The 25,917-nt window shown below is 37.3% G+C and overlaps 1 protein-coding gene across 25 annotated transcripts in view; it reads right to left on the bottom strand.

The window, feature by feature from the left end:
* The window catches only part of Trdn (triadin), a 450,291-nt gene that overhangs the window by 211,648 nt on the left and 212,726 nt on the right, over nucleotides 1–25,917 (bottom strand). For all 25 annotated transcript variants that reach the window (XM_087585490.1, XM_087585476.1, XM_087585483.1 and 22 more), the window contains 2 exon segments: nucleotides 23,624–23,686; nucleotides 22,595–22,654 (listed from right to left, as the gene is read on the bottom strand). In XM_087585490.1, coding sequence (XP_087441616.1) covers nucleotides 22,595–22,654; nucleotides 23,624–23,686 — 123 coding nt within the window.

A 25,917-nucleotide genomic window follows, 5' to 3' on the forward strand; every position in this document is an offset into this window, starting at 1 on the left:
TCCTTTTCTGTACAGTATTTGTCTGTAGATGAAATAGGCAATTTCTGCCCAGTGGCTACCTAGCCACAATGTATTACCTCACCTGGAGGTAGAGACACTCAATTTCCTTGAATTCACAAAGGGGGAGCTGTTAGGAGCAGATATGTCTCAACAAGGAAAAACTAAATAATAGTAAATGTCATATTTTGTGGATTTCTAACGTTTTAAAAACCATCTGTCTATATAAAGGAATCTGGACTGTTATTCATTAACCACTCTTAATAAATTATCTTGAAAACATCCTAACAGTAAACTCAGAGCTATGAATTTCTTATCTAGCCCTTTAATTTCTATGTCTAATCATCTCAGATTATTTTTTAACAACAGATAAGGGACTGGGTCTAAACCTTGCATCCTTAAATGTGGTGCATAGGCACAATGCCTATATATGAGAGCAGCAATATTAAACTCAGTTTGAAATCAATAATAAATTCATACCAATGAAAATCTTAAACTTATATCAAATAATTTATGTATCAATGTAAAAGATTATAACTTTAGCTTAGTAACAAATATAAGGATTTCTATCAAATGAGATATGGCTGTTCAATCAATTTGAGCTAATTCCTCCCTCTTAAATTATGAGCTTCTAAAGTCTCCAGAGAGACAACCTTAGAATAACCACCTCTAGCCTTCCAAAGTTCAGGGAATCAGGGCAATCCAACAACTTTTGGACTCTATATGCAGGTGTTGAGATATCTTGAAGGGAGGGGGTGGTTATGGGAAAATAAGGGGGTTGGTTAGGCTTTAAGTGGGTCACACCAATGATTATTGTAGTCTCTGCTGTTTGTCTTGCTTGAATCCAGGTTAAAAGTCCCTGATCAGGAGTTCAAGCAAGCCAGTTCAGCATTTTGATGATGAGCCTCACCAAAGCTGTACATTCTATAATATATAAATCTCAAACAAAACTTTAGTATCATCAAGATATCTCTATGGATTGTATCAGACTATATAGGGTGTACAGACCGGTTAGGTGAATTTTTTTATTATATTCTCTTGAATCTAGTTCTTCTGGAGGTCTCCCTTTATCAAATCTCATCCATATAACTGTGGAAGATGTCCAGAGTCTAATCACCCTTTTCAAATACACAAAAATAAAATCTTTCTCCCAAAATAGCATGTCCTTCAGTTGGAAACTAGGAAAGCTTGTGTCTTGCACTCTCTCCCAGAGAAATAATATAACCAGAAGACTCAAAATCATACCCATTATGAAATTAACACAACTTAAAATACATGAAGTAAACTAAACAATACTGAATGAGCCTGTTTAGACTTCTTTAATCTGTCCTGCCAGGAAATCAACCCAAAATTCTCATGGATCCCACATTAAGAGAATATGAGCCTCCTGCTGTGGTAAATGTTAAAAATAACCACAAATCCTCACTAGCAGACATCATCAAGCCACATGGCATTAGGGGGTATATTCATAAAAACAATGTAATCACACTTCTATTAATACCTGTCAATAATATTCAGGCAACTTGTCAAACCAGTGTTTTAACCGAAAATTCCCATGGAGCCCATGTTAGAGAGAATGTGAGTATTCTGTAGACCAAAATATACTATCTATCATCTGTTAAGCTCTCTACTTGGAGTGTCAGACTTTCATTTATTAATAACTTTTATAACATATGTCTGCATGAACTCTTCCTGGTTCTACCGACTTTTTTTCTACCTTAGTTCCGAATAGTCGGCAAAATTCCCCACATGATTCAGAGAAAGTCTGTATAAAATCTATCCTAAAGGCAAATAGACCAGTCTTTTAAATAAATCATAGTCTAATCACATCGTTAAAGAAGCAGGCAGCTTTCATTCTCATTAGTTTTTCTTTCCATTACAAATTGGTTATTCTGCCATTCTTTTATGATGTTTTTACAGCCTCATACCCTTGTATTTTTCACTAACACCATTTTAGAGCAAAGTTGAACGCATCCCATTTTTATATATGTACTATGCTTTTCCCAAACAGTATAAAGACAAGAAAAAAAAAAAACTCGTACATTATCTTTCTGTGGTTTCTGAGAAATGACTTGTTAAGAGATTTCACATGTTGATTATATTTGTCATTTTGATAACATCTGAGTCAATCCAAAATTCAGTTAAAATGACAAATTAAAACTTGTACATGCTTGTGAAATCTAAATGCTGAAATTGAAGATTCTGTCATAATGGAAGCAATTTGGTCAAATGAGTAGAAACACCCAAAATGTGTGATTAGAACCTCAGCTATGGCCTTGCTGTAGGATAAAGGCTGTCTTGCTGTAATCTGCAATCGTCTGCTCCATCAGCTCATGACTAGCCTTTTACACCAGTGTAAAAGAGATTTTATTTTGAGAGATATGGGAAATCTCTATAAAGGGAGGAAGGAAAATGGAGTTCTCGGGATAGGGGGGTGAGGGTGAGGCTGAGGTTGGGGATGGAGAAGGAGGTGGGGACAGAGGTCTCTCAGTCACAGAGTCCAAGCAGTAGTGACAAGTGAAGCTGAGACAAGATACACACACACACACACACACACACACACACACACACAGAAAGAGTGGAAAAAGTAGAAAGGGACTTTGGGGGAAAACTCACAGCAAAAGAGGAAGAGGTGAGAAATAATAGGGGTAAAGATGATTAAAATCCATTATGGTTGAAATAAGCTCTTTTGTATTTGGAAATTTCAAGGAGTAAATATTGCTAAAGTATCACATGTCTGTGGAGTTAAATTGCAATGGCGTCCAACTGTATGATTCTTACCAACTGTGAAAGATGTCGGTTACAATGCATATCTCAAAGATGAAATTGAAAGGGTTTAGAAAAAGTATTAATGAACTGAAAATACTGGACCTGTATCTAGGAATTGGAAAAAAAGTATTGCTAATCTATTCATCAAAGGAAAGGAGACTTTGAGAGTTGGCCACATTCAAATGAGTGTGTTTAAAAGGATTTTTAAAACCCTGTGAACAGTGATTAATGGATATTTAAATGGAGATGATGACTAGTCAGTTGGGTATATGAGGTTGAAATCCACAGTTAATGACAGATGTTTGTGATTTATTGCCACACAGATGGTACTAAATCCATGAGATTATATGAGACCACCAAGGAAGGGGTACAGAGAAAGAAGAATCACTAACAAAATAAAGTTATCCCTTCTATTGGGCATCTTCTGAAGGGGGAGAACACCAGATTTTCTGCTCCTCTTAAGACACCACAGTCTCAAGACCTCCAGGTGGTCTGCTGTACATTGGGCAACTGTCCTGCTGCACACAGGGAAACAGACCCCACAGTCTCAAGGCCTTCCAGGAGAACAGCTACACAAAGTCAACAACTTGACTGATCCTCTGAAGACCTAAGAGTTTGAAGGTATATCAGGAGGCCAGGGCAAAAATCATCAGCATGTCTGCTCCTCTGAAGATGCCACAGTCTGAATGTCTCACAGGAGGTCTGCTACAATATGTCCAGGGCCACAGACCTACCAGGAGACCAGCAGCAAGTCAGGAACATAAGAAGCAGGCACGAGACAGGGACATCCAGACCAGCTAACACCAAGGATAACCACATGGTGAGAGGCAAGCGCAAGACCATAAGCAACAGAAGCCAATATACTTTGTCATCATCAGAACCTGGATCTCCCACAAGAGCAAGCAGTGGATACACCAACACACCTGAAAATCAGGAAGCTGAACTAAAATCCTATCTCATGAAGATAATGGAGCCCTTTAAAGAGGACATAAATAACTCATTGGAAGAAATGCACAAAAACATGGATAAACAAATAAAAGCCCTTAAAGAGTAAAAAATAGTTGCTTAATGAAATACAGGAAAAAACAATCAAATAAGTTAAGCAATTGAACAAAGGGGTCCAAGACCTAAAAACGATAGTAGAAACAATAAAGAAAACACAAATGTAAGTAACCCTTGAAATGGAAAACCTAAGAAAGAGGTCAGAAATAACAGAAGTAAGGATCACCAACAGAATACAAAAGGTAGGAGAATCTCAAGTATAGAAGATACCTTAGAAGATATTGAAACAAGTGTCAAAGAAAATTTAAAACATGAAATCTCCTAACCAAAAACATACAAGAAATTCAGGACACCATGAAAAGACCAAATCTAAGAATAATAGGAATAGAGGAGAGTGAAGACTCCCAGCTCAAAGAACCTGAAAGCATCTTCAATAAAAAAAAAGAAATAGAAATTCCCCAACTTAAAGAAAGAGATGGTCATAAATATACAAGACATCTGTAAAATATCAAACAGATTGGAGCAGAAAAGAAAATCCTCTCAACACAAAATAATCAAAACATTAAATGCACAGATCAAAGAAAGAATATTAAAAGCTGCAAGGGAAAAATGTCAAGTCACATATAATGCAAACCTATCAGAATTACACCAGACTAATCAACAAAGAAACTAAAAGCCAGAAGAGCCTGACAGAGGTCATATAGATTGGAAGAAGATAAAACATCAGCCCCAATTACTATACCCAGCAAAATTCTCAATCATCATAGATGGAGAAACCAAAATATTCCAGGACAAAACCAAGTTGAAAAAATATGTATCTGCCAATCCTACTCTATGGAAGATTCTAGAAGAAATACTCTCAGACAAGGAGGGTACTTACACCAAAGAAAAAAACAAGATATTAATAATCATACAATAAAGTCAAATAGAATCACATGCACATAATACCACTTATAACAACAAACATATTTAATTTTTCTCAATTTCAACAGACTCAATTTTCCTATAAAAAGACATAATCTAACAGACAGGATACTCAAACAGGATCCAGGATTTTGCTGCATATAAGAAACACACCTCCATAAAAACGGCAGACACTACCTCAGAGTAAAAGGCTGTAAAAAGTTATTCTAAGAAAATGGTCCCAAAAAACAAGCTGGAATTGCCATCCTTGTATCTAATAAAATAGTCTTTCAACCAAAAATTTTCATTCAAGATGAGGAATGAAGGAAAATTCCACCAAGAGAAAGTGTCAATTCTGAACAACTGTGCCCCAAATGCAAACACATCCATATTCATGAAAGAAACTTTACTAAAAGTCAAAACACACATTGAACCCCACACAATAATAATGGGAGACTTAAACACTCCAGTCTCATAATGAACAGGTCAATGACACAAAAACTAAACAGGGACACAGTGAAACTAATAGAGGCTATGAGCGAAATGTGTTTATAGACATTTACAGAACATTTCACTCTAAAATTAAAGAATATACCTTCTTCTTCTTCTTCTTCTTCTTCTTCTTCTTCTTCTTCTTCTTCTTCTTCTTCTTCTTCTTCTTCTTCTTCTTCTTCTTCTTCTTCTTCCTCCTCCTCCTCCTCCTCCTCCTCCTCCTCCTCCTCTTCTTCTCCTTCTCCTTCTCCTTCTCCTTCTCCTTCTCCTTCTCCTTCTCCTTCTCCTTCTCCTTCTCCTTCTCCTTCTCCTTCTCCTTCTCCTTCTCCTTCTCCTTCTCCTTCTTCTTCTTCTTCTTCTTCTTCTTCTTCTTCTTCTTCTTCTTCTTCTTCTTCTTCTTCTTCTTCTTCTTCTTCTTCTCCTCCTCCTCCTCCCTCCTCCTCCTCTCCCTCCTCCTCCTCCTCCTCCTCCTCCTCCTCTTCTTCTTCTTCTTCTTCTTCTTCTTCTTCTTCTTCTTCTTCTTCTTCTTCTTCTTCTTCTTCTTCTTCTTCTTCTTCTTCTCTTCCTCCTCCTCCTCCTTCTCCTTAGCACTTCATGGTTCCTTCTCCAAAATTGACCATATAATCAGTCATAAAATAAGCCCAAACAAGAAGATGATTGAAACAATCCCATGTATACTATCAGATCACTTTGGACTAAGGCTGGTCTTCAATAACAACAAAAACAACAGAAAATTTATATGGCAATGGAAACTGTACAACTATCTACTCAGTGATAACTTGGTCAGGGAAGAAATAAAAAAAGAAATTAAAGACTTCCTAGAATTCAATGAAAATGCAGACACAGCATACCCAAACTTATAGGACACAATGAAAGCAGTGCTAAGAGTAAAATTCATAGCACTAAGTGCCCTGGTAAAGAAATTGGAAAGATCCTACATTAACAACTTAACAGCACACCTGAGAGCTCAAGAACAAAAGGAAGGAAACACACTCAAGAAGAGTAGACTGCAAGAAATTGTCACATTCAGAACTGAAATCAACTAAAATATAAACAAAAAGAATTATACAAAAAGATCAACAAAAGTAAAAGTGGTTTTGTTTTTTTTTTCTTTTCTTTTTTTTGTTTTTTTGTTTGGTTGTGTTTTTGAGAAAGTCAACAGGATAGGTAAACTTCTAGCCAAACTAAATGGCCCAGAGCCACTATGCAAATCAACAAAATCAGAAATGAAAAGGGAGATGTAACAGCAATGTAGAGCTGCTCCGTGAGCCTGAGTAGAGGGATTTGGTGAAGACATCCCATTTAGGGGTGAGTGTTCCAAGGGCTCTCATTTTCTAAGAAATTGTTTGGCTGTCAGGAGTTTGTGTGTGTTCTCATCTGCTATATGAGGAAGCAGATTTGTCTTTCTGGGTCTTTCTGGGTCTTTCTGGGTCTTTCTGGGTCTTTCTGGGTCTTTCTGGGTCTTTCTGGGTCTTTCTGGGTCTTTCTGGGTCTAGGTTACCTCACTCAATTTGCCTGCAAATTTTACTATTTCATTTCTTAGCAGCTAAATAATATTCCACTGCATAATGTACCACATCGTTTTATCCATTTGCCCATTAATAAATATCTAGATTGTTTCCAATTTCTAGTTATTATGAATACAGCAGCAATGAGCATGGTTGAGCGAGTGTCACTCTAGCATGATGAAGTATCCCTGGGGTGTATGTTCAAGAGCAGTATAGCTGGATCTAGAGTTAGATCAGTGTGGAACCTGCTCTTCTCCACAACATTTTTATTTTAATAATCAATCTACTAGTAAAGTTAATACAAAATGTCATATTTATTGCAATGAAACCAAAGATTAAAAGCTTATTTGAGTGGATGTATAATCTAGGTTTCAGTTTCATTTACTCAGATTAATCTTTAAAAAGTGAACAGAATACTCCGAGTAATCTGAAAAGTAATACACTCCATCTCCTCACATGTTAAATGTCCTCTTTTTCACATTTAACATATCACATATTTCTGAATTAGAAGATTTATTCATTCTGGCTGCAATTATTCCAATACACAGAGAGAAGGCTAAGGAAGGATTACAGTAAATTCAAGCCTGTGCTGTAGAATGATGCTTGAGCTTCTGATACTGTCCTCTTCTGTCTCCCATCTTGGAATATTATTTGATGGGAAAATAAAGACTAAGGCTACAGACAGACAGGGTGGCTCCTTGGGGATAATAATTAACTCTATGTTTCCTCAGTTTTACATTAAATATCTACATTTTTTTTGCTCAGTATAATAATATGTATCATAAAGTTAATGATTTAATTCATTTTAGTTTGGAGATCACAATAAATTTTTCTATTCTGAGCCATGGCATCTAAAACTCTTCTCTATGTTTTTCTGTAAGTTAATGAAACAAATCACCCAAATTCCCTTTATATAGAAATAACTTCTTAAAGAGAGTTTCTATATCTGTTTTCTAGCTCAGAGACTACTCTATTTTCTTTTGACCCCATTACTGTACCTTAGGGAGTGACTCTCAGACATGATTTCAGCCCATATACAAAGTTCATTTACACATTCTGTAAGAGGATCAAGACAATTCACCTCACCACAAAGGTCAGATAAGAAATGAGCCCAAAAGGACTGATGTGAACCAATCCATATCTTCTTTCTCTGAAAATCTATTCTTTTCTCCTCCAAAAGACTTAAGAAAGAGGGAAGGTAGGGCTGATCTAGTGATTAGCTTACTGTAAAATGGACCTATACCAAAAAAGCAGGACCCAAAAATGGCACTGAATCCAATTGTGATATCATGTGACCTCTGTATAAAAAAACCCACTTTAAAGATATAGCTGAATAAAGTAATAAATATTTTTATTACTCATTCCCTATTACTGACTTTGCTCCTATTTGTGACCATATGTAACGTAACTCTTCACTGTTGGTTTCCCTTTACAAAATGGTTATTTTAATTCTTACTTTATAGAGCTGCCATAATATTCAAATAAGAACCTTGAATAAGTTTAAGGATTATTTTTACAAGAATACATGTTAGTATAATGGATATATATATAAATATATATATAATTTTAAATATCATGTTAGAAATATTCTTTGGTATTTATTAAAAGACTGGAATATTTAGGTCTTAATTCTAGATCCCTTTCTTTGACACCATTATTCTGAATAATCTTATCTATCTCCAAGATGTTAAGATAATTAAGATTAGTTCATTGAAAAATATTATTCTGAATCTTATATTATACTTTTAATGAAATTTAAAAACCCATGTACATATCTGGGTGTTTTTGACTGTTCATACAAACCATATCATATGGAAATGTCATAGTCACATGTCATTCATTGATGCACATGTGAATAGCTTGATCATTTTGAAGCATCAGATATCAATATATCTGATGCCTCTCAGGATAGGATTCAGTAGTTGATCATAAATGTACCTATATATATGGCCATAGGTCTCACAACTATAAAAACAAATAAATAAAATTAAATAAAATATGTAAAATCAACTCACTCTTAGAGGATCCTGCTCTAATAACCCCATCTATTTGAATGCTTCTACACACCATCAATTATTTTCGACCATCACCCCCCACTTAGTTCCTTCCTCTACCTTCCTCACTTTAAGTTGAACTAATGAACTTGTATCACTTAACTATGCATCCTATCAAAGCATAAGGTCTTGTGGGATGGATCCTAGTTCTGCTCACTCACTTGTACATGCCAATAATCTCTGTAAGAAAGCAGTGGTATATGGTTGAATTAATTTATTTATGCTGTTATATATAGCTTATCAAAAATATCAACAGGGTCTTTGGGTTCCTTTTTCCAATTTCAATTTCTGTCAGATAATTCAAATATGTATGTTACTTTATACCAGTAACACCTATCAGTTATTTTATCAAACTTACATTCATAATTAATAGATTTACAGATGTAGGAAATGGCAATAAATTTAGTTTCAAAATGTTTATAACTTAGTACCTCAAAAGTAACCCACCAGAGACAAGTGGACTGAATAATGAGACTAGGAGATAGAAGTTAGTTGTGCTGTTTAGGGACAAGAACTTTGATCCATGTCCTTGGCCAAATGACAAAGGTTCTATCCTAGCAACTCCCTTGGTTCTATCCTAGTCAGGTATTTCTTGATAAGTTTCTTCTTTTTTTATTAAATATATTTCTTTACTTACATTTCAAATTTTATTCCCTTTCCATGTTTCCTGTCCATAAGCCCCCATCTCCTCCCCCTCCCCATATGGGTATTCCCTCCATCCTTCCCCCTTACTCTTCCCCTCCCATGTTCCCCTGCACTGGGAGTCCAACCTTGGCAGCACCAAGGGCTTCCCCTTCCACCAGTGCCCCAACAGGTCTATTCTATGCTACATATGCAGTTGGAGCCCTGCGTCAGTCCATGTATAGTCTTTCAATAGTGGTTTAGTCCCTGGAAACTCTGGTTTGTTGGCATTGTTGTTCTTATGGGGTTGCAAACTCCTTCAACTCTTCAATCCTTCCTGTAATTCCCCCCCAAGGCATCCTGTTGTCGGTTCATTGGTTTGCTGCTAGCATTGATCTCAGTATTGGACATGCTCTGGATGTTTCTCTCAGGTGAGATCTATATCCAGTCCCTTTCAGCATGCATTTTTAGCTTCATCAATCTTACCTAGTTTTGGTGGATATATATATGCCACACATTGGAGGCTCTGAATGGCCATTCCTTCAGTCACTGCTCTAAGATAAGTTTCTTCTTTAATAAAGCAAAAAGCAGAATTACCTGGAAGCTATGCATGAATGAAATTCCAGTGCCATGTTTGGATTGGGAAGGTGCATAGACAACTAAGGGGCAGGCCACCCACACTGAACAAGTCACATCTGATACATCAACACAGAAAAAGCTTATTAACTGCTAGACATTTTCAGGATTATTCATTTATTTTACATGTATGAGTGATTTGCCTGCATGTATGTATTGCACTACATGCTTCCTACATGCCTTCATGGATCAGAAAAAATGTGGTCAACTTATAGATGATTGTGAGCCACCACATAGGAGCTATAAACTGAATTCTAATCCTCAGTAAGAACAAGTATTCTTACTACTCAGCCAGTCTCCAACCTCAGTAGTTCATTGTGGAAAGCCGTGATAGCATTCGCTGTCACAAGATGGCGCTGGCTTCCGCTGTGCCCCACGTGGAAAGCCATGATAACATTCGCCATTACAAGATGGCGCTGGCTTCCACTGTGCCAGCCTGACTTCCTTTCAGGAAACTAGCTGTGTGCGCATGTGCAAGAGTGTGTTTGTGCCAGGTCTTTGCCCACTCTGGGGCGTGCCTATGAGATCATGGATAAGCGACCAATCAGGTGTGGACGTGCCACGCTAGGGTGTATATAAGCAGCGCCATTCTGGGGTTCGGGGTCTCTCCTCTTCAAGATGTAATAAATGCTTTGCTGCAGAAGGATCCTGGTGTCCGTGCGTTGTTCCTGCTGGCGAGACATTGAGCGTGTGACAGTTCATTTCTTGGAATCTGCTCTTGTTATATGGGTATTCTGCCCACTTCCTTCCTCTTAAGAACCTACCTATAAACATGAAATAAGCTACACTCTATTCTTCCATTGTCTGTGACATTCATTATTGTGTTTGTGAGACAATGTTTAAGTAAAGAGTAATATAGACAGCATTAAAATATATACTGAGCATTTAAATTACCATGTTTCACTGTGATCATGAACTAAGTTATCAGTTATAATTTGGGAGAGAACAGATTAATATGTGGTTACAATTCAGGTCTTCAGAAATCATCTCAGACAGGGACTTAGATTCTTGTCCTTGGCTAGAAACTAGAATTGTCCTTGACTCTACATGAATTTTACCTCCTCAATCATTTCTGAAAGTGCCAATGTTATGGATCCCTTGGGCACTCTTTTACCTGCATTCTACTATTCTAAGCTGTAGGGGAAGATTGAATTTTAAAAGCAAATTAGGAGCTCACTTGCAGCTATACTTAATATTAGAGACTTACTGTATCCCACTAACTAGATATATAAAACTAGTAGTAACCAGAAACAGACCCACAAAAGAGATGAGTGGCTCAGCAAATGAGAACATCAATACATCTCTGCCTTTCTCACTTTCTCTAACCTGTGCAGTAGTGGTTAAGAGAACATTGTTCTGATTCAAATGCTTTCTTGGCCTTTTATTTTACAATTCAGTAACACTTTCGCAATTTAAAATCTCTACATCATCCAGACAGCCCTCGGAGGCATATTGTGGAATACCTTCTATTTGACCATGCAGAGTGGTGTAGATAATTAATAATACCCATCCAAAGCTCAGAACAAGGGTTTGATTAGTCTTCATTTCCTGTGTTGGTTGGATTTTTTTCTTACATTTTGTCTCATTGTGGTTTTCATAGTATTTCTTTAAATAGGAATGTATCTTTTAACCATTGAAATGCATCTTGATTTGTTTTTATTATACACAACTTTGAGGGAGATTACTGAACATATAATATAAAGTATCTATTATAGTTAACTGATTTTCAAATACTGAGGTTCAACGAATATTGAACATTAAACTGAGTATGTGGTATCATATGAGCAATTGCTTGTATTTTCTGCCAACACAGACTACTAGTAAAGTACACAGAATTTATACCTTAGGTTATTTTAATGATAGAAAAGTGGTGAAATACAGTATGAATAAATTATTATAGTTACATATTATATTACAAGCTTGAGTAAAAGTTAATTTAATGAATTTATATTCAGTAAAATACAATAATCATGTATGCAATAGGTGTCTAAAGCTGGCCTCTGTCTTTTTAACTTGCTACTCTTTGTAGCTACAATTGTATAGTCATTGTTTTATTTCCTTCACTATCTTAGAAATAAATTGCATATGTACTTGGAATTATTTAAGTGGATTTTCAATTTAATTAGTCTGAGAAGCACCTGAGAGATTAATAAGTATCTCAGTGTTTCTGTTATAGTATTTCCAGAAAGGATTAACTAAGAAAGGAAAATTTGCTGTGAATAAGGGCGGCAGGCAGGGAGTGGATAGAATAAAAAAGAAGGCTAGCTACCACATTCATCTTATCTCAGTGTTTTCTGGTTTTACAGAGTTCTAATCTAGCCTCACTCCACAATGTGTTGAAACCTCTGAACACATAAGGCAAAACAAAACCTTCCCTTTCTTTATATCAGATGTTCTCCATAGATGAACGAAAAGCCAAGAGTACCAGCTACTTAACTGTTCAATTTATACTAAACGTTTTCATTAGCTCCATTGTTTTTCTACTGTTCTGAGAAGCCTAAGATAGAATGTTTCAAAATTATGTTGAAGTTATAAAAATTTTGAAAGTTTTATCAAATTGTAAAAAGAAATATTAATTTAGAAATTAATCAAAATTTCTCTCTTCTCTCTCTCTCTCTCTCTCTCTCTGTACACACACACACACACACACACACACACACACACACACACAACCTATACACACCATAAAAATTAAGTATTTGAGTGTTAAGCACTCTTAAACACAATATCAAAAATGCATGTTTCCTTCAAAGTTAGATTAACTTATAAGATGCAATGATATCTTGTGTTATGAAAATAAAATAAAGCCTCCATCAGAAAAATGGTTTCAAACGTGAAAATGTACTGTACAATCTTATCAAAATAGGCTTATATGGCCACAGCTCCCTGCTCCCAAACCCCTTGGGAGAGAGAGCTGATCTCCCAGAAGTGTGGGCAATCCTGAGACTGCACGGGAAGAGAGACTGCCACTTCTGCCCACTTTTGCCCACATCCCTGGCCCAAGAGGAAACTGTATAGTACATCTGGTCACAGGAAGATAGGGGCAGTCAAGCTGCAGGAGCCCTGCAGTTCAGACTGCACCCAGATCAGAACAGACCCTGTCAAAGTGCTCCCTACATGCAAATCCCGTGGGAGGGAGAACTAGACCTTCAATGGGCAGACATGCCTGGGAAACAAGAGGAGACTACTCTCTGCCCACATTTCTGATTCTAGAGGAAAACACCTAGCACCATCTGAGACCCTGCACACAGAGACCCAGGAGAAGGAGGGCAGGCCCTTCTGGTTCCTTCCCACAAGGAGAGCTGAAAGCCAGTGGACAGGAAGGACTACATGCCTGAGAGCAAAACACTCTGTTCCCATAACTGGCTGAAAGAAAATAGAAAAACAGGTCTACAGCAATCCTGACAAACAGGCCTACAGGACAGTCAAGTCACTGTCAGAAATAGCAAAACAAGGTAACACTGGAGACAACCTGATAGTGAGAGGCAAGCACAAGAAACCAAGCAACAGAAACCAAGACTACATGGCATCATCGGAGCCCAATTCTCCCACCAAAGCAAACACCAAATATCCAAACACACCAGAAAAGCAAGATCTAGATTCAAATTCACATTTTATCATGATGATAGAAGACTTTAAGAAGGTCATAAATAACTCCCTTAAGGAAATACAGGACAACACAAATAAACAACTAGAAGCCCTTAAAGAGAAACACAAAAATCCCTGGAAGAACTACTGGAAAAAACAACAAAACAGGAGAAGGAAATGAACAAAAACATCCAGGAGTTAAAAATGGAAATAGAAACAATAAAGAAAGCACAAAGAGAGACAACCCTGGAAATAGAAAACCTAGGGAAGAGATCAGAAGTCACAGATGCAAGCATGACCAACAGAATACAAGAGGTAGAAGAGAGAATTTCAGGAGCAGAAGATTCCATAGAAATTATGGACACAACTGTCAAAGATAATGTAAAATGGAAAAAGCTACAAGCCTACAAGCTACAAAATATGCAGGAAATCCAGGACACAATGAAAAGATCAAACCTAAGGATAATAGATATAGAAGGGAGTGAATACTCCCAACTCAAAGACCAGTAAATATCTTCAACAAAATCATAGGAAAAAACTTCCATAACCTAAAGAAAGAGATGCCCATAAACATACAAGAAGCCTATAGAGCTCCAAATAGATTGGACCAGAAAAGAAATTCCTCCCATCAATAATAGTCAAAACCCCAAATGCACAAAACAAAGAAAGAATACTAAAATCAGTAAGGGAAAAAGATCAAGTAACATATACAGGCAGACCTATCAGAAATACACCAGACTTCTCACCAGAGACTATGAAAACCAGAATATCCTGGACAGATGTCATACAGACCTCAATAGAACACAAATCCCAACCCAGGTAACTGTATCCAGCAAAACTCTCAATTAACATGGATGGAGAAATCAAGATATTCCATGACAAAACCAAATTTATACAATATCTTTCTACAAATCCAGCACTACAAAGGATAATAAATGGTAAAGCCCAACACAAGGGGACAAGCTACACCCTAGAAAAAGCAAGAAACTAATCATTTTTGCAACAAGACAAAGAGAAGATAAGCACACAAACATAATCTCACCTTCAAATACAAAGATAACAGGAAGCAACAATCACTATTCCTCAATATCTCTCAAAATCAATGGATCACTTCCCCAATAAAAAGACACAGATTAACAAACTGGGTATGTAATGAGGACCCAGCATCTTGCTGCGTACAGGAAACACAGCTCAGAGACAAAGACAGACACTACCTCAGAGTGAAAGGCTTGAAAAAATTTTCCAAGCAAATGGTCTGAAGAAGCAAGCTGGAGTAGCCATTCTAATATCGAATAAAATCGATTTTCAACCAAAAGTCATCAAAAAAGATGACTTCATATTCATCAAAGGAAAAATCCACCAAGAAGAACTCTCAATCCTAAATATCTATGCTCCAAATACAAGGGCACCTACATACATAAAAGAAACCTTACTAAAGCTCAAAGCACACATTGCACCTCACACAATAATAGTAGGAAATTTCAAAACCCTACTCTCATCAGTGGACAGATCATGGAAACAGAAATTAAACAGAGACATAGACAGACTAATAGAAGTTATGAACCAAATGGACTTAACAGATATTTGTAGAACATTCTATCCTAAAACAAAAGGATATGCCTTCTTCTCACCACCTCATGGTACTTTCTCCAAAATTGACCATATAATTGGGCACAAAACAAGCATCACCAGATACAGAAAGATAGAAATAATCCCATGCATCCTATCAGACCTCCACGGGCTAAAGCTGGCCTTCAATAACAATAAGGAAAGAATGCCCACATATACATGGAAGTTGAACAATGCTCTACTCAATGATAACCTGGTCAAGGAAGAAATAAAGAAAGAATTTATAGACTTCTTAGAATTTAATGAAAATGAAGATATAACATCCTCAAACTTATGGGACACAATGAAAGCTGTGATAGAGGAAAATTCATAGCTCTGAGTGCCTACAGAAAGAAACAGGAGAGAGCATATATCAGCAGCTTGACAGCACACCTAAAAACTCTAGAACAAAAAGAAGCAAATACACCCAGGAGGAGTAGAAGGCAGGAAATAATCAAACTCAGAGCTGAAATCAACCAATTAGAAACAAAAAGGACTATACAAAGAAACAGAACCAAAGCTGGTTCTTTGAGAAAATCAACAGGATAGATAAATCCTTAGCCAGACTAACCAGAGGACACAGAGAGTGTGTCCAAATTAACAAAATAGAAATGAAAAGGGAGGCATAACTACAGAATCAGAGGAAATTCAGAAAATCATCAGATCCTATACAAAAGCCTATATTCAACAAAGCCTGAAAAATCTGCAGGAAATGGACAATTTCCTAGACAAATACCAGGTACCAAAGTTAAATCAGGAACAGATAAACCAGTTAAACAACCCCATAACTCCTAAGGAAATAGAAGCAGTCATTAAAGGTCTCCCAACCAAAAAGAGCCCAGGTCCAGATAGGTTCAGTGCACAATTCTATCAGACCTTCATAGAAGACCTCATACTAATGCTATCCAAACTATTCCATAAAATTGAAACAGACCAGCACTACCGAATTCCTTCTATTAAGCCGCAATTACTCTTATACCTAAACCACACAAAGACCAAACAAAGAAAGAGAACTTCAGACCAATTTCCCTTATGAATATTGATGCAAAAATACTCAGTAAAAATTCTTGCAAACCGAATCCAAGAACACATCAAAATAATCATCCATCATCCTCAAGGAGGTTTCATCCCAGGCATGCAGGGATGGTTTAATATATGGAGAACCATCAACGTAATCCATTATATAAACAAACTGAAAGATAAAAACCACATGATCATTTCATTAGATGCTGAGAAAGTATTTGACAAAATTCAACACTCTTTCATGATAAAAGTTCTGGAAAGGACAGTAATTTAAGGCCCATACGTAAACATAGCAAAAGCCATATACAGCAAACTAGTAGCTAACATTAAACTAAATGGAGAGAAACTTGAGACAATCCCACTAAAATCAGGGAATAGACAAGTCTGCCCACTCTCTCCCTATTTATTCAATATAGTTCTCAAAATCCTAGCCAGAGCAATCAGACAAGAAAAGGAGATCAAAGGGAACAGACTGGAAAGGAAAAAGACAAAATATCACTATTTGCTGCTGATATGATAGTATATTTAAGTGATCGCAAAGTTCCATCAGAGAACTACTAAACCTGATAAACACCTTCAGCAAAGTGGCTGGGCATAAAATTAACTCAAATAAATCAGTTGCCTTCCTCTACACAAAAGAGAAATAAGCTGAGAAAGAAGTTGGGCAAACGACACCCTTCATAATAGTCCCAAATAATATAAAATACCTTGGTGTGACTTTACCCAAGCAAATCAAACATCTGTATGATAAGAGCTTGGAGCATCTGAAGAAAGAAATTGAAGATCTCAGAAGGTGGAAAGATCTCCTATGCTCATGGATTGGCAGGATTAATATAGGAAAAATGGCCATTTTACCAAAAGTAATCTACAGATTCAATGCAATCCCCACTAAAATTCCAATTTAATTCTTCATAGAGTTAGACAGAACAATTTGCAAATTCATCTGTAATAACAAAACCCCAGGATAGCTAAAACTATCCTCAAGAATAAAAGTACTTCCAGGGGAATCACTATACCTGAACTCAAGCGGTATTACAGAGCAATAGTAATAAAAAAGTGTATGATGTTGGTATAGAAACAGGCAGATAGACCAGTGGAATAGAATTGAAGACCCAGAAATGAACCCACACAACTATGGTCACTTGATTATTGACACAGAAGCCAAAGCCATCCAATGAAAAAAGATAGCATTTCAGCAAATGATCCATGGAGGTCAGCATGTAGAAGAATGCAGATCGATCCATGCTTATCACCCTGTACAAAGCTTCAGTCCAAGTGGACCAAGGACCTCCACATCAAACCAGATACACTCAAACTAATAGAAGAAAAAGTGAGGAAGAATATCAACACATGGGCACTGGAGAAATTTTCCCAAACAAAACACCAATGGCTTATGTTCTAAGATCAAGAATTGACAAATGGGATCCCATAAAACTACAAAGTTTCGGCAAGGCAAAGGACATTGTTGTTAGGACAAAACGGCACCCAACAGATTGGGGAAAGATCTTTACCAATCCTACAACTGATAGAGGGCTATATCCAAAATATACAAAGAACTCAAGAAGTTAGACTGCAGGGAGACAAATAACCTTTTAAATAATGTGGTTCAGAGCTAAACAAAGCATTCTCACCTGAGGAATATCGAATGGTTGAGAAGCACCTAAAGAAATGTTCTACATCTTTAGTTGTAAGGGAAATGCAAATCAAAACAACCCTCTCACCAGTCAGAATGGCTAAGATCAAAAACTCAGGCGACAGCAGATGCTGGTGAGGATGTGGAGAAAGAGGAACACTCCTCCATTGTTGGTAGGATTGCAGACTGGTACAACCATTCTGAAAATCAGTCTGGAGGTTCCTCAGGAAATTGGACATTGCACTACCTGAGGACCCAGCTATACTTTCTTGGGCATATACCCAAAAGATGCTCCAACATATAGCAAAGACATATGTTCCACTACGTTCATAACAGCCTTCTTTGTAATAGCCAGAAGCTGGAAAGAACCCACATGCCCTTCAACAAAGGAATGGATGCAGAAAATGTGGTACATCTACACAATGGAATACTACCCAGCTATCAAAAACAGTGACTTTATGAAATTCATAGGCAAATGGATGGAATTGGAAAATATCATCCTGAGTGAGGTAACCCAATCACAGAAAAACACACGTGGTATGCACTCATTGATAAGTGGCTATTACCTCAAATGCTCGAATTACCCTAGATGCATAGAGCACATGAAACTCAAGACGGATGACCAAAATACAGATGGTTCACTCCTTTTTTTTAAAAACGGGAAGAAGAATAACCTTAGGAGGGGATAGGGAGGCAAAGTTTAGAACAGAGACTGAAGGAACCCCCATTCAGAGCCTGTCACACATGTGGCCAATACATATAGAGCCACCAAACTAGATAAGATGGATGAAGCAAAGAAGTGCAGGCTGACAGGAATTGGATGTAGGTCTCTCCTGAGAGACACAGCCAGAATACAGCAAGTACATAGGTGAATGCCAGCAGCAAACCACTGAACTGAGAACGGGACCCCCGTTGAAGGAATCAGAGAAAGGGCTGAAAGAGCTTGAAGGGGCTCAAAACCCCATATGAACAACAATGCCAACCAACCAGAGCTTCCAGGAACTGAGCCACTACCCAAAGACTATACATGGGCTGACACTGGGCTCCAACTGCATAGGTAACAATGAATAGCCTAGTAAGAGCACCAGTGGAAGGGAAATCCCTTGGTCCTGCTAAGGCTGGACCCCCAGTGAACATGATTGTTGGGGAGGGAGAGAGAGAGAGAGAGAGAGAGAGAGAGAGAGAGAGAGAGAGAGAGAGAGAGAAACAAATGGAGAGACTGACAGATATATACGAGACAGAATGCACACAGAAACACTCATGCACACACACACACACACACACACACACACACACACACTCACCAGACCCTGCACCTTTGAGTTTTGTCTAATATTTCCTGGACAAAACTCCTTGACCTACTGAACCTCTGTTATCCCTTTTTGCTTGTAAGCCATATGCAACCCTGGGTGCGATATACTTCACCCTGTTTATAGGCCAGTAGAAAAAATACCATCATTCCTATTTTCCATTATCAGTAGTCATTACTTAGTTTGTCATACTATGGTCTCACTTTTAGACTCCATTCACAGAAGCTATTACTTCCATTTCTCCCTGAGAACGGTAGGACTTTACTAATGCCATCCTGTACCACCTGCCTTACCTTGCCTCTATCCCACCTTTGAGCTCTCTTTATGTCCTCCTCACTTAAACATAACTACTGTGTAAACTTTCAGAGAGTTGCTTTCAGATTACTGTTATCACAAGAGGATCTGGATATCTCATTAACTTACATTATTAATAGCCTATTCTATTGCATAGTCAGGCCCTGGGATGTTTGAATTTTAGTGGAGCACAATTTCTACATAACTCAACAGAATGGAGTAGCTCTAAGCAGATTTTCAACCATCGATCACATGAGTAGAAGAAATTCTTGGGATGAAAGTATTTATCCCTGAACTGTAATACCTCAGGTGGCAGCTTTCCATGTAAATGTATGTCCTATATGAATAGAAGCCAGGACTTACTTTTGTATACTATAAAATCAAAACAAAATTCAAAAATCTAAGCCGTGCAACAGTTAATCATCATTTTCTTTTATTAATCATTTCATTTCTTTATATCTCAAATGATATCCCTCTTCTTGGTTCTCTCTCCACAACCCCCTACCCCACACATGCCCTCTCCCCCTCCCCTTTGCCTCTAGGAGGGTGCTCCCCCACTGTTCCAGCATCTCCCTAACCTGGGGCATCAAACCTCCACAGGACCAAGGGCCTCAGGTGATGTTAGACAAGGTCATCCTCCTCTACATATGTATCTGGAACCATGGATCCCTCCCCGTACACTCCTTTGTTGGTGGTCTAGTCCCTGGGAACACTGGGTGGTCCAGCCAGTGAACATTGTTTTTTCTCTGGGGTTGCAATCCCCCCTGCTCCTCCAGTTCTTCCTCCAGCTCTGCTACTGGGGTCCCTGAGCTTAATGGTTGGCTCCCAGCATTGGCATCTGCATCTGCATTGATTAGGTGCTGACAGAACATACCAGAGGACAGCCATACCAGGTTCCTAGCAGTAGGCACCTCTTGGCAACAGCAATAGTGTCCAGGTTTGTGGTCTGCAAACAAGATGGATTTCCAGGTGGGGCTTTCCCTTGATGGCTTTTCAGACTCTGCTCAAATTTTGCCCCTGTCTTTCCTTTGGGCAGGAATATTTATGGATTAAATTTTTAAAATGGGTGGGTAGCTCCATCCCTTGATTGGGGGCTGTGCCTATCCATTGGAGGTGGTCTCTATACTTCATGAAGAAAACACCAGTGCCTCATGCTCTAAGAGCAACAATCAATAAGGGACCTCATAAAATTGAAAAGCTTCTGTAAGGTAAAGTACACTGTCATCAGGATAAAATGGCAACCCACAGATTGAGAAAAAAATCTTTATCAATCCTACATCAAAAAGAGTGTTAATATCCAAATTATGCAAAGAACTCAAGAAGTTAGACTCCATAGAATCAAATAACCCTATAAAAATGGGGTACAAAGCTAAACAGAGAATCTCAAATGGCTAAGAAGGACTTAAAGAAACGTCCAACATCCTTCGTCATCAGGGATATGCAAATCAAAATAACCCTGAGATCCCATCTTATACCAATCACAGTGGCTAAAATCAAAAACTCAGGTGACAGCAGATGCTGACAAGGATGTGGAGAAAGAGGAACACTCCTCCATTGTTGGTGGCATCGCAAGCTGATACAACCATTCTGGAAATCAGTCTGGCAATTCCTCAGAAAATTTACATAGTACTACCTGAGGACCCAGTTATACCACCTCTGGGCATATACCTAAAAGATGCCCCAACATATAACAAGGACACATGCTCCACTGTGTTCAGTGTAGCTTATTTATAATAGCCAGAAGCTGCAAAGGACCCAAATGTCCTTCAACAGAGGAATAGTTACAGATAATGTGACTCATTTGCACAATAGAGTATTACTCAGCTATTAAAATCAATGACTTCATTAAATTTACAGCAAATGGGTAAAACTAGAAAATATCATTCTCAGTGAGGTAACCCAGACACAAAAGAACATTGTGTGCACTCACTGATAATGACTTAGTCCAAAAGCTCACAATGTCCACGATACAACCCACAGACCATATGGATTTTGGAGGACAGAAGACCAGGGTGTGGATGTTTCAGTCCTGCATAGAGGCGGGAACAGGGTGATCATGGGAGATGAAGGATGGGAGGACTTTGGAGGGAGAGAGGAGGGGGAGGAAAAGTTTAGGGCAGGATCAAGTACTGGAAAGGGGTTGGGGGAGATGTACAGAGGGTCAGGAAATTGAATTAAAATATGTAGCAGTGGGGGAACTGGGGGTAGCCACTGGAGGGCCTCAGACACCACAAAAGCATGAAAATCATCAATTTCTTAACGAGAATCTTTACTCTCTTGGCTTTGTGCTTTGCACCGTGATACTCTTTTCCTCAAGTAGATCCTGTGCCTTTCTCATCTTTGCCAAGATGGTGAGCAACTTGATAGGATGAGATAAATCCTGTTGGCCTTAGCTGCTTTTTTTTTTCATTCATCTTACACATTTACTTCACACAGTTGGGTATTATAAATTATTTATCTGTTTCATTTGAGTAGGAATTTTGTAAAGCCAACTTCCATGTTAACAGACCCAGTATTATCCTCTTTTCAATGCCTGGGGAGTGACCCCTTTGAAATATAAGTAAAAAAAAGAAAAAGTCAGTGCCCACATCTCCCACTTCGGCATCCTACTTCACCTTGCCAGGTGTTGCTTCTCATGAGCATGTAAGAAAGCTTATGTGAGGGGCTGGGGATTTAGCTCAGTGGTAGAGCGCTTGCCTAGGAAGCACAAGGCCCTGGGTTCGGTCCCCGGCTCCGAAAAAAAAAAAAAAAAAAGAACCAAAAAAAAAAAAAAGAAAGCTTATGTGAGTGGGGCTTGGGTACATGCATGTATACTAATCTTCTATTTCAGCGTTTACCCACACACCTGCTTTCCTTTTCAGCAAGAATAAATATCAAATAGAACTTTGGACATTCCCACATACTGTAGTTCGTCAAAACTGGACAATGCTATCAGGCACTTTGCACAGTGTCTTGCTCAGTACTGGGTATATGTCTTACAAATAGCTTTGAATAATGTTTCTTTGTGTAGATTTCACTTCCTACCACATTTTTGTTCTGGTATTCTACACACAAATAGATGTGAGTACCGATACTCAAGTTGCTTGTTGATGCACCAATGTTATTCATGAACTAAATCTTGGAAGGTGACAGGGGAAGCAAAGCAATGAACAATACCTTTTCCTTTCCCATCAATGACAGTTTCTTTCTCGCTTTTCTTTTTGGCTTCTCCTTTTTCTGCAGGGAAAATAAGAATGCTATAAGCCTCTAACTAATTTGTTCTTATATCTTTCAGTAAACACATGACTGCCATTATAGTATCCAGTTTACTTTGCCAAGACAACTCTTAAGTTCAAGACAAAATCCTGTATAAATGGGCATATAGAACTTTCCAAACACACTCAAAGCTTACAAGTCTTGTCTATCTATAAAGCTATTTAATTTGATAAGGATAAGAAATTTTTAACAAAGGTAGAGATATTAAATGCAGTATTAATTGCTGTATATATATATATATATATTAAATATATTAAAAGGAATGAATTGAGTGTTCCCTGTGGTTTCAGCCATAGAAGTATATTTGGAATTTTGAAATTCCTGAAAGCTGCTTGGTAATATCAGATAAATATGACCAAAAGCGTCAAGAGAGAAATAAGAATAAGAATGGCCTAACAAACTATTCCATGTATTCTTCTCAGAGTATAAAATAATTTGACCTCTTGATATTTACTTTTAATAAAATTGAATAAACTAAATAGTAATCTTTATTATTCACATGTACACCTATATACCACATACTTACTCCCCACTCTTTCTCAGTCTCTCTCTCTTTGTATGCATGTGTGTGTGTGTGTGTGTGTGTGTGTGTGTGTGTGTATACTGATAATGCAAAAGAATACAGCAGTAGTATCTTAACAGATGTTAAGATGCCAGATGATGTGGTACAGTCTTGAAATTTCAGGTCTCTGAGCCATGAGAATCATGATTAGCCCAAGCTAAACAGAGAAATTCTATTTTTAAGTGAATATGGCAATAAAGGGTTTTACATGTTTCCTTCAAATCCAATTTGGAGCATTTAAAAATATTAATTGTTTTCACTAACAGTGACAAACAAGTGAATCTCTTTCTAGAAAAAAGTAGCTTTGCCAGCAACACTATCAATTAACACTGTTGGATTTAAGTGTTGATAGATTTTCTAATCCTTACCTTTCTTTTTTGTATCAGAAGTAACTTTCTTCTCCACTTTCTTCTTTTCTTCTTTTTCTTTTTCTGGAGAAAAAATTGGAAATATTCCCATTAAATAAAGACAGAAAGTATGAAGCCCAGTTGAAAGAAAGGATTATTGCTGAGTGGTTTCCACCTCCCAGAAACATTGTGGTTCCCCAAACACCTCAAGCTGATTCCACCTTTTCCCTACTTAAAAAATAACAGCCCCTTCAAAGATGCACATTGCTATCAGGAACTTTGCAAGTTTCTTGCTCAGCTTTTGGTAAATTTCTTACAAACAATATTAAAAGTAAATTAAATTGTCTACTTCATATAATTATTTTATTAAAAAAATGTGTTAGACCAGCAGTTGTCAGTCTATGCGTCATAACTCCTTTGGAGTATTGAATGACCCTTTCACAGGGGTCCTCTAAGACCATCAGAAAAAAATATATATTTACATTAAAATTGATAAAAGTATCAAATACAGTTATGAAGTAGTAACAAAAATAATTTTATGGTTGGGGTTATCACGACATGAGCAACTGCCTTAACAGGTCACAGCATTAGCAAGGTTGAGAAGCACTGTGTTAGAACATTCTATTTTGAGTTGATTTTTTCATTCTTTTTCAGCTCTGGCTCTTGTCAGCAGATATTTGGAGCTGGTGACATTCATGTGGCAGTGTGGCAGGGACATTACCTTCAGTGTCCTTCTGAGCAGTTTTATGAAGTAGAGTTCTTGGGTATACCCAGGTTGTTGTAAATCAGAATGCTATGAAAATCATGTGTGGTTTCATGAAGTTTCCTGGAGGATACTTTTTCAGATATCTGAGCATGCCTTGGTATGACTGGGGCCAAGAGAGATGGTCAAATCCTGCCTAACTATAACTATAACTTGGACTCTATGGACAATGTTCTGGTAAGTCTAATGATTTCAAATGACAAGTGCCTATGTTTAATAGCTGAAATAGCTGGATTTTTGGCTTCAATCAGTAATATGAATTTTTATTTTTAGAAACTGTTTTTATCTTTAATTCATAGAATTATTTATTCTATATTTGAAATGCCTTTCTCTTTGCCATTTGTCATTTTCAGGGACTGATGTTTTCTAAGTTTTTCATTTGCCAGAACTATTGGGAGATTTTTACCAATCTCAGAATATCCAATGTGAAATTCTAAGATGAATGCTTAAGTTGTCTACTAAGAACCACATCTAATTAAATACAGGAATTAATTCATCCCCTTAGGTGTAGAGCTTTTTTACCTTCAAGATCAAAGCTAACACTTTCTTTTTGTGTTAGGAGCATAATTTATAAAGAGCCCTTTTCTACTACTCCCTGAGATATTCTAGCACCATAAGGAGACACGTTCTCACTTTGTCTGAATATTTCTACAGAGTACTCCTGAAGCTTGCTCAGTCCGAAGGAGAAAGTCCAGAAGGTAAATTTTTAGCATTCCAGAGTAGGAGATAAGACTATTGAAATTCACTTTGTATTTCTACAAGGTTTAGGCCTAAGCAAAATATATTTTAAAAATTGAATAAAGATATTTTAGAGTATTAATACATTCAGTTTTTTTTTTTCTGGGAGAAATTATATCTAGCAGGACATTTCCATCTTTCTAAGTAAATAAAAATGCCAGGTAATTGAAAACGCTTTTGCTAAACACAATCGTCTGATATCATGAATCAGAAAAGAACCCAATTACATATGAGTACTTTCAAATATTTCTAAGACCATACTTATAATGCCACAGTTGCCTTATAATTACAAGTCAGTATCTGAATGTAAGTTTCCTACTGCAGAGAAATAAATATTTCATCAGAAAGTCTGTGCCAATTAGTCAATGGTACATTGAACTTCACAGTTTAAATATAGATACTTGAAGCTGTGAGGTGTAAGTCCTTCTTTTAAAGTTTTTAAAAGAGAATATTCTTGTGCACATGAGTCCCATGCTTTGAGTTATTATAGCTGAGGTTTTATTATGGTAATACAGTATTCTTGCCTAAGTTCAGATTGAATTAACGCTTCAATTATATACTGTGCATGTGATTATAGCCATACACAGTGAAAATCAGGAATAAGGGCAGAAGTCCACAAAAGTAGGTATAAATAATGTACTTTAATAATGTTTTATGAATTAGGACGTTAAGCTGTCATTATGGAACTTACTGTATTCATGGAGAATTTCATTTAAAGCATCAGCCTCTAAAGATTTTGCATTTTCAAGCACTGTTGTCTGTGTTATGTAGGTGATCACTAGCAACAAAATTAAATTATTCATTTATAAAATAC

This window comes from Rattus norvegicus, chromosome 1 (assembly GCF_021556685.1).
Source record: "Rattus norvegicus strain SHRSP/BbbUtx chromosome 1, alternate assembly SHRSP_T2T, whole genome shotgun sequence".
In the NCBI taxonomy this organism is placed as follows: Eukaryota; Metazoa; Chordata; class Mammalia; order Rodentia; family Muridae; genus Rattus; species Rattus norvegicus.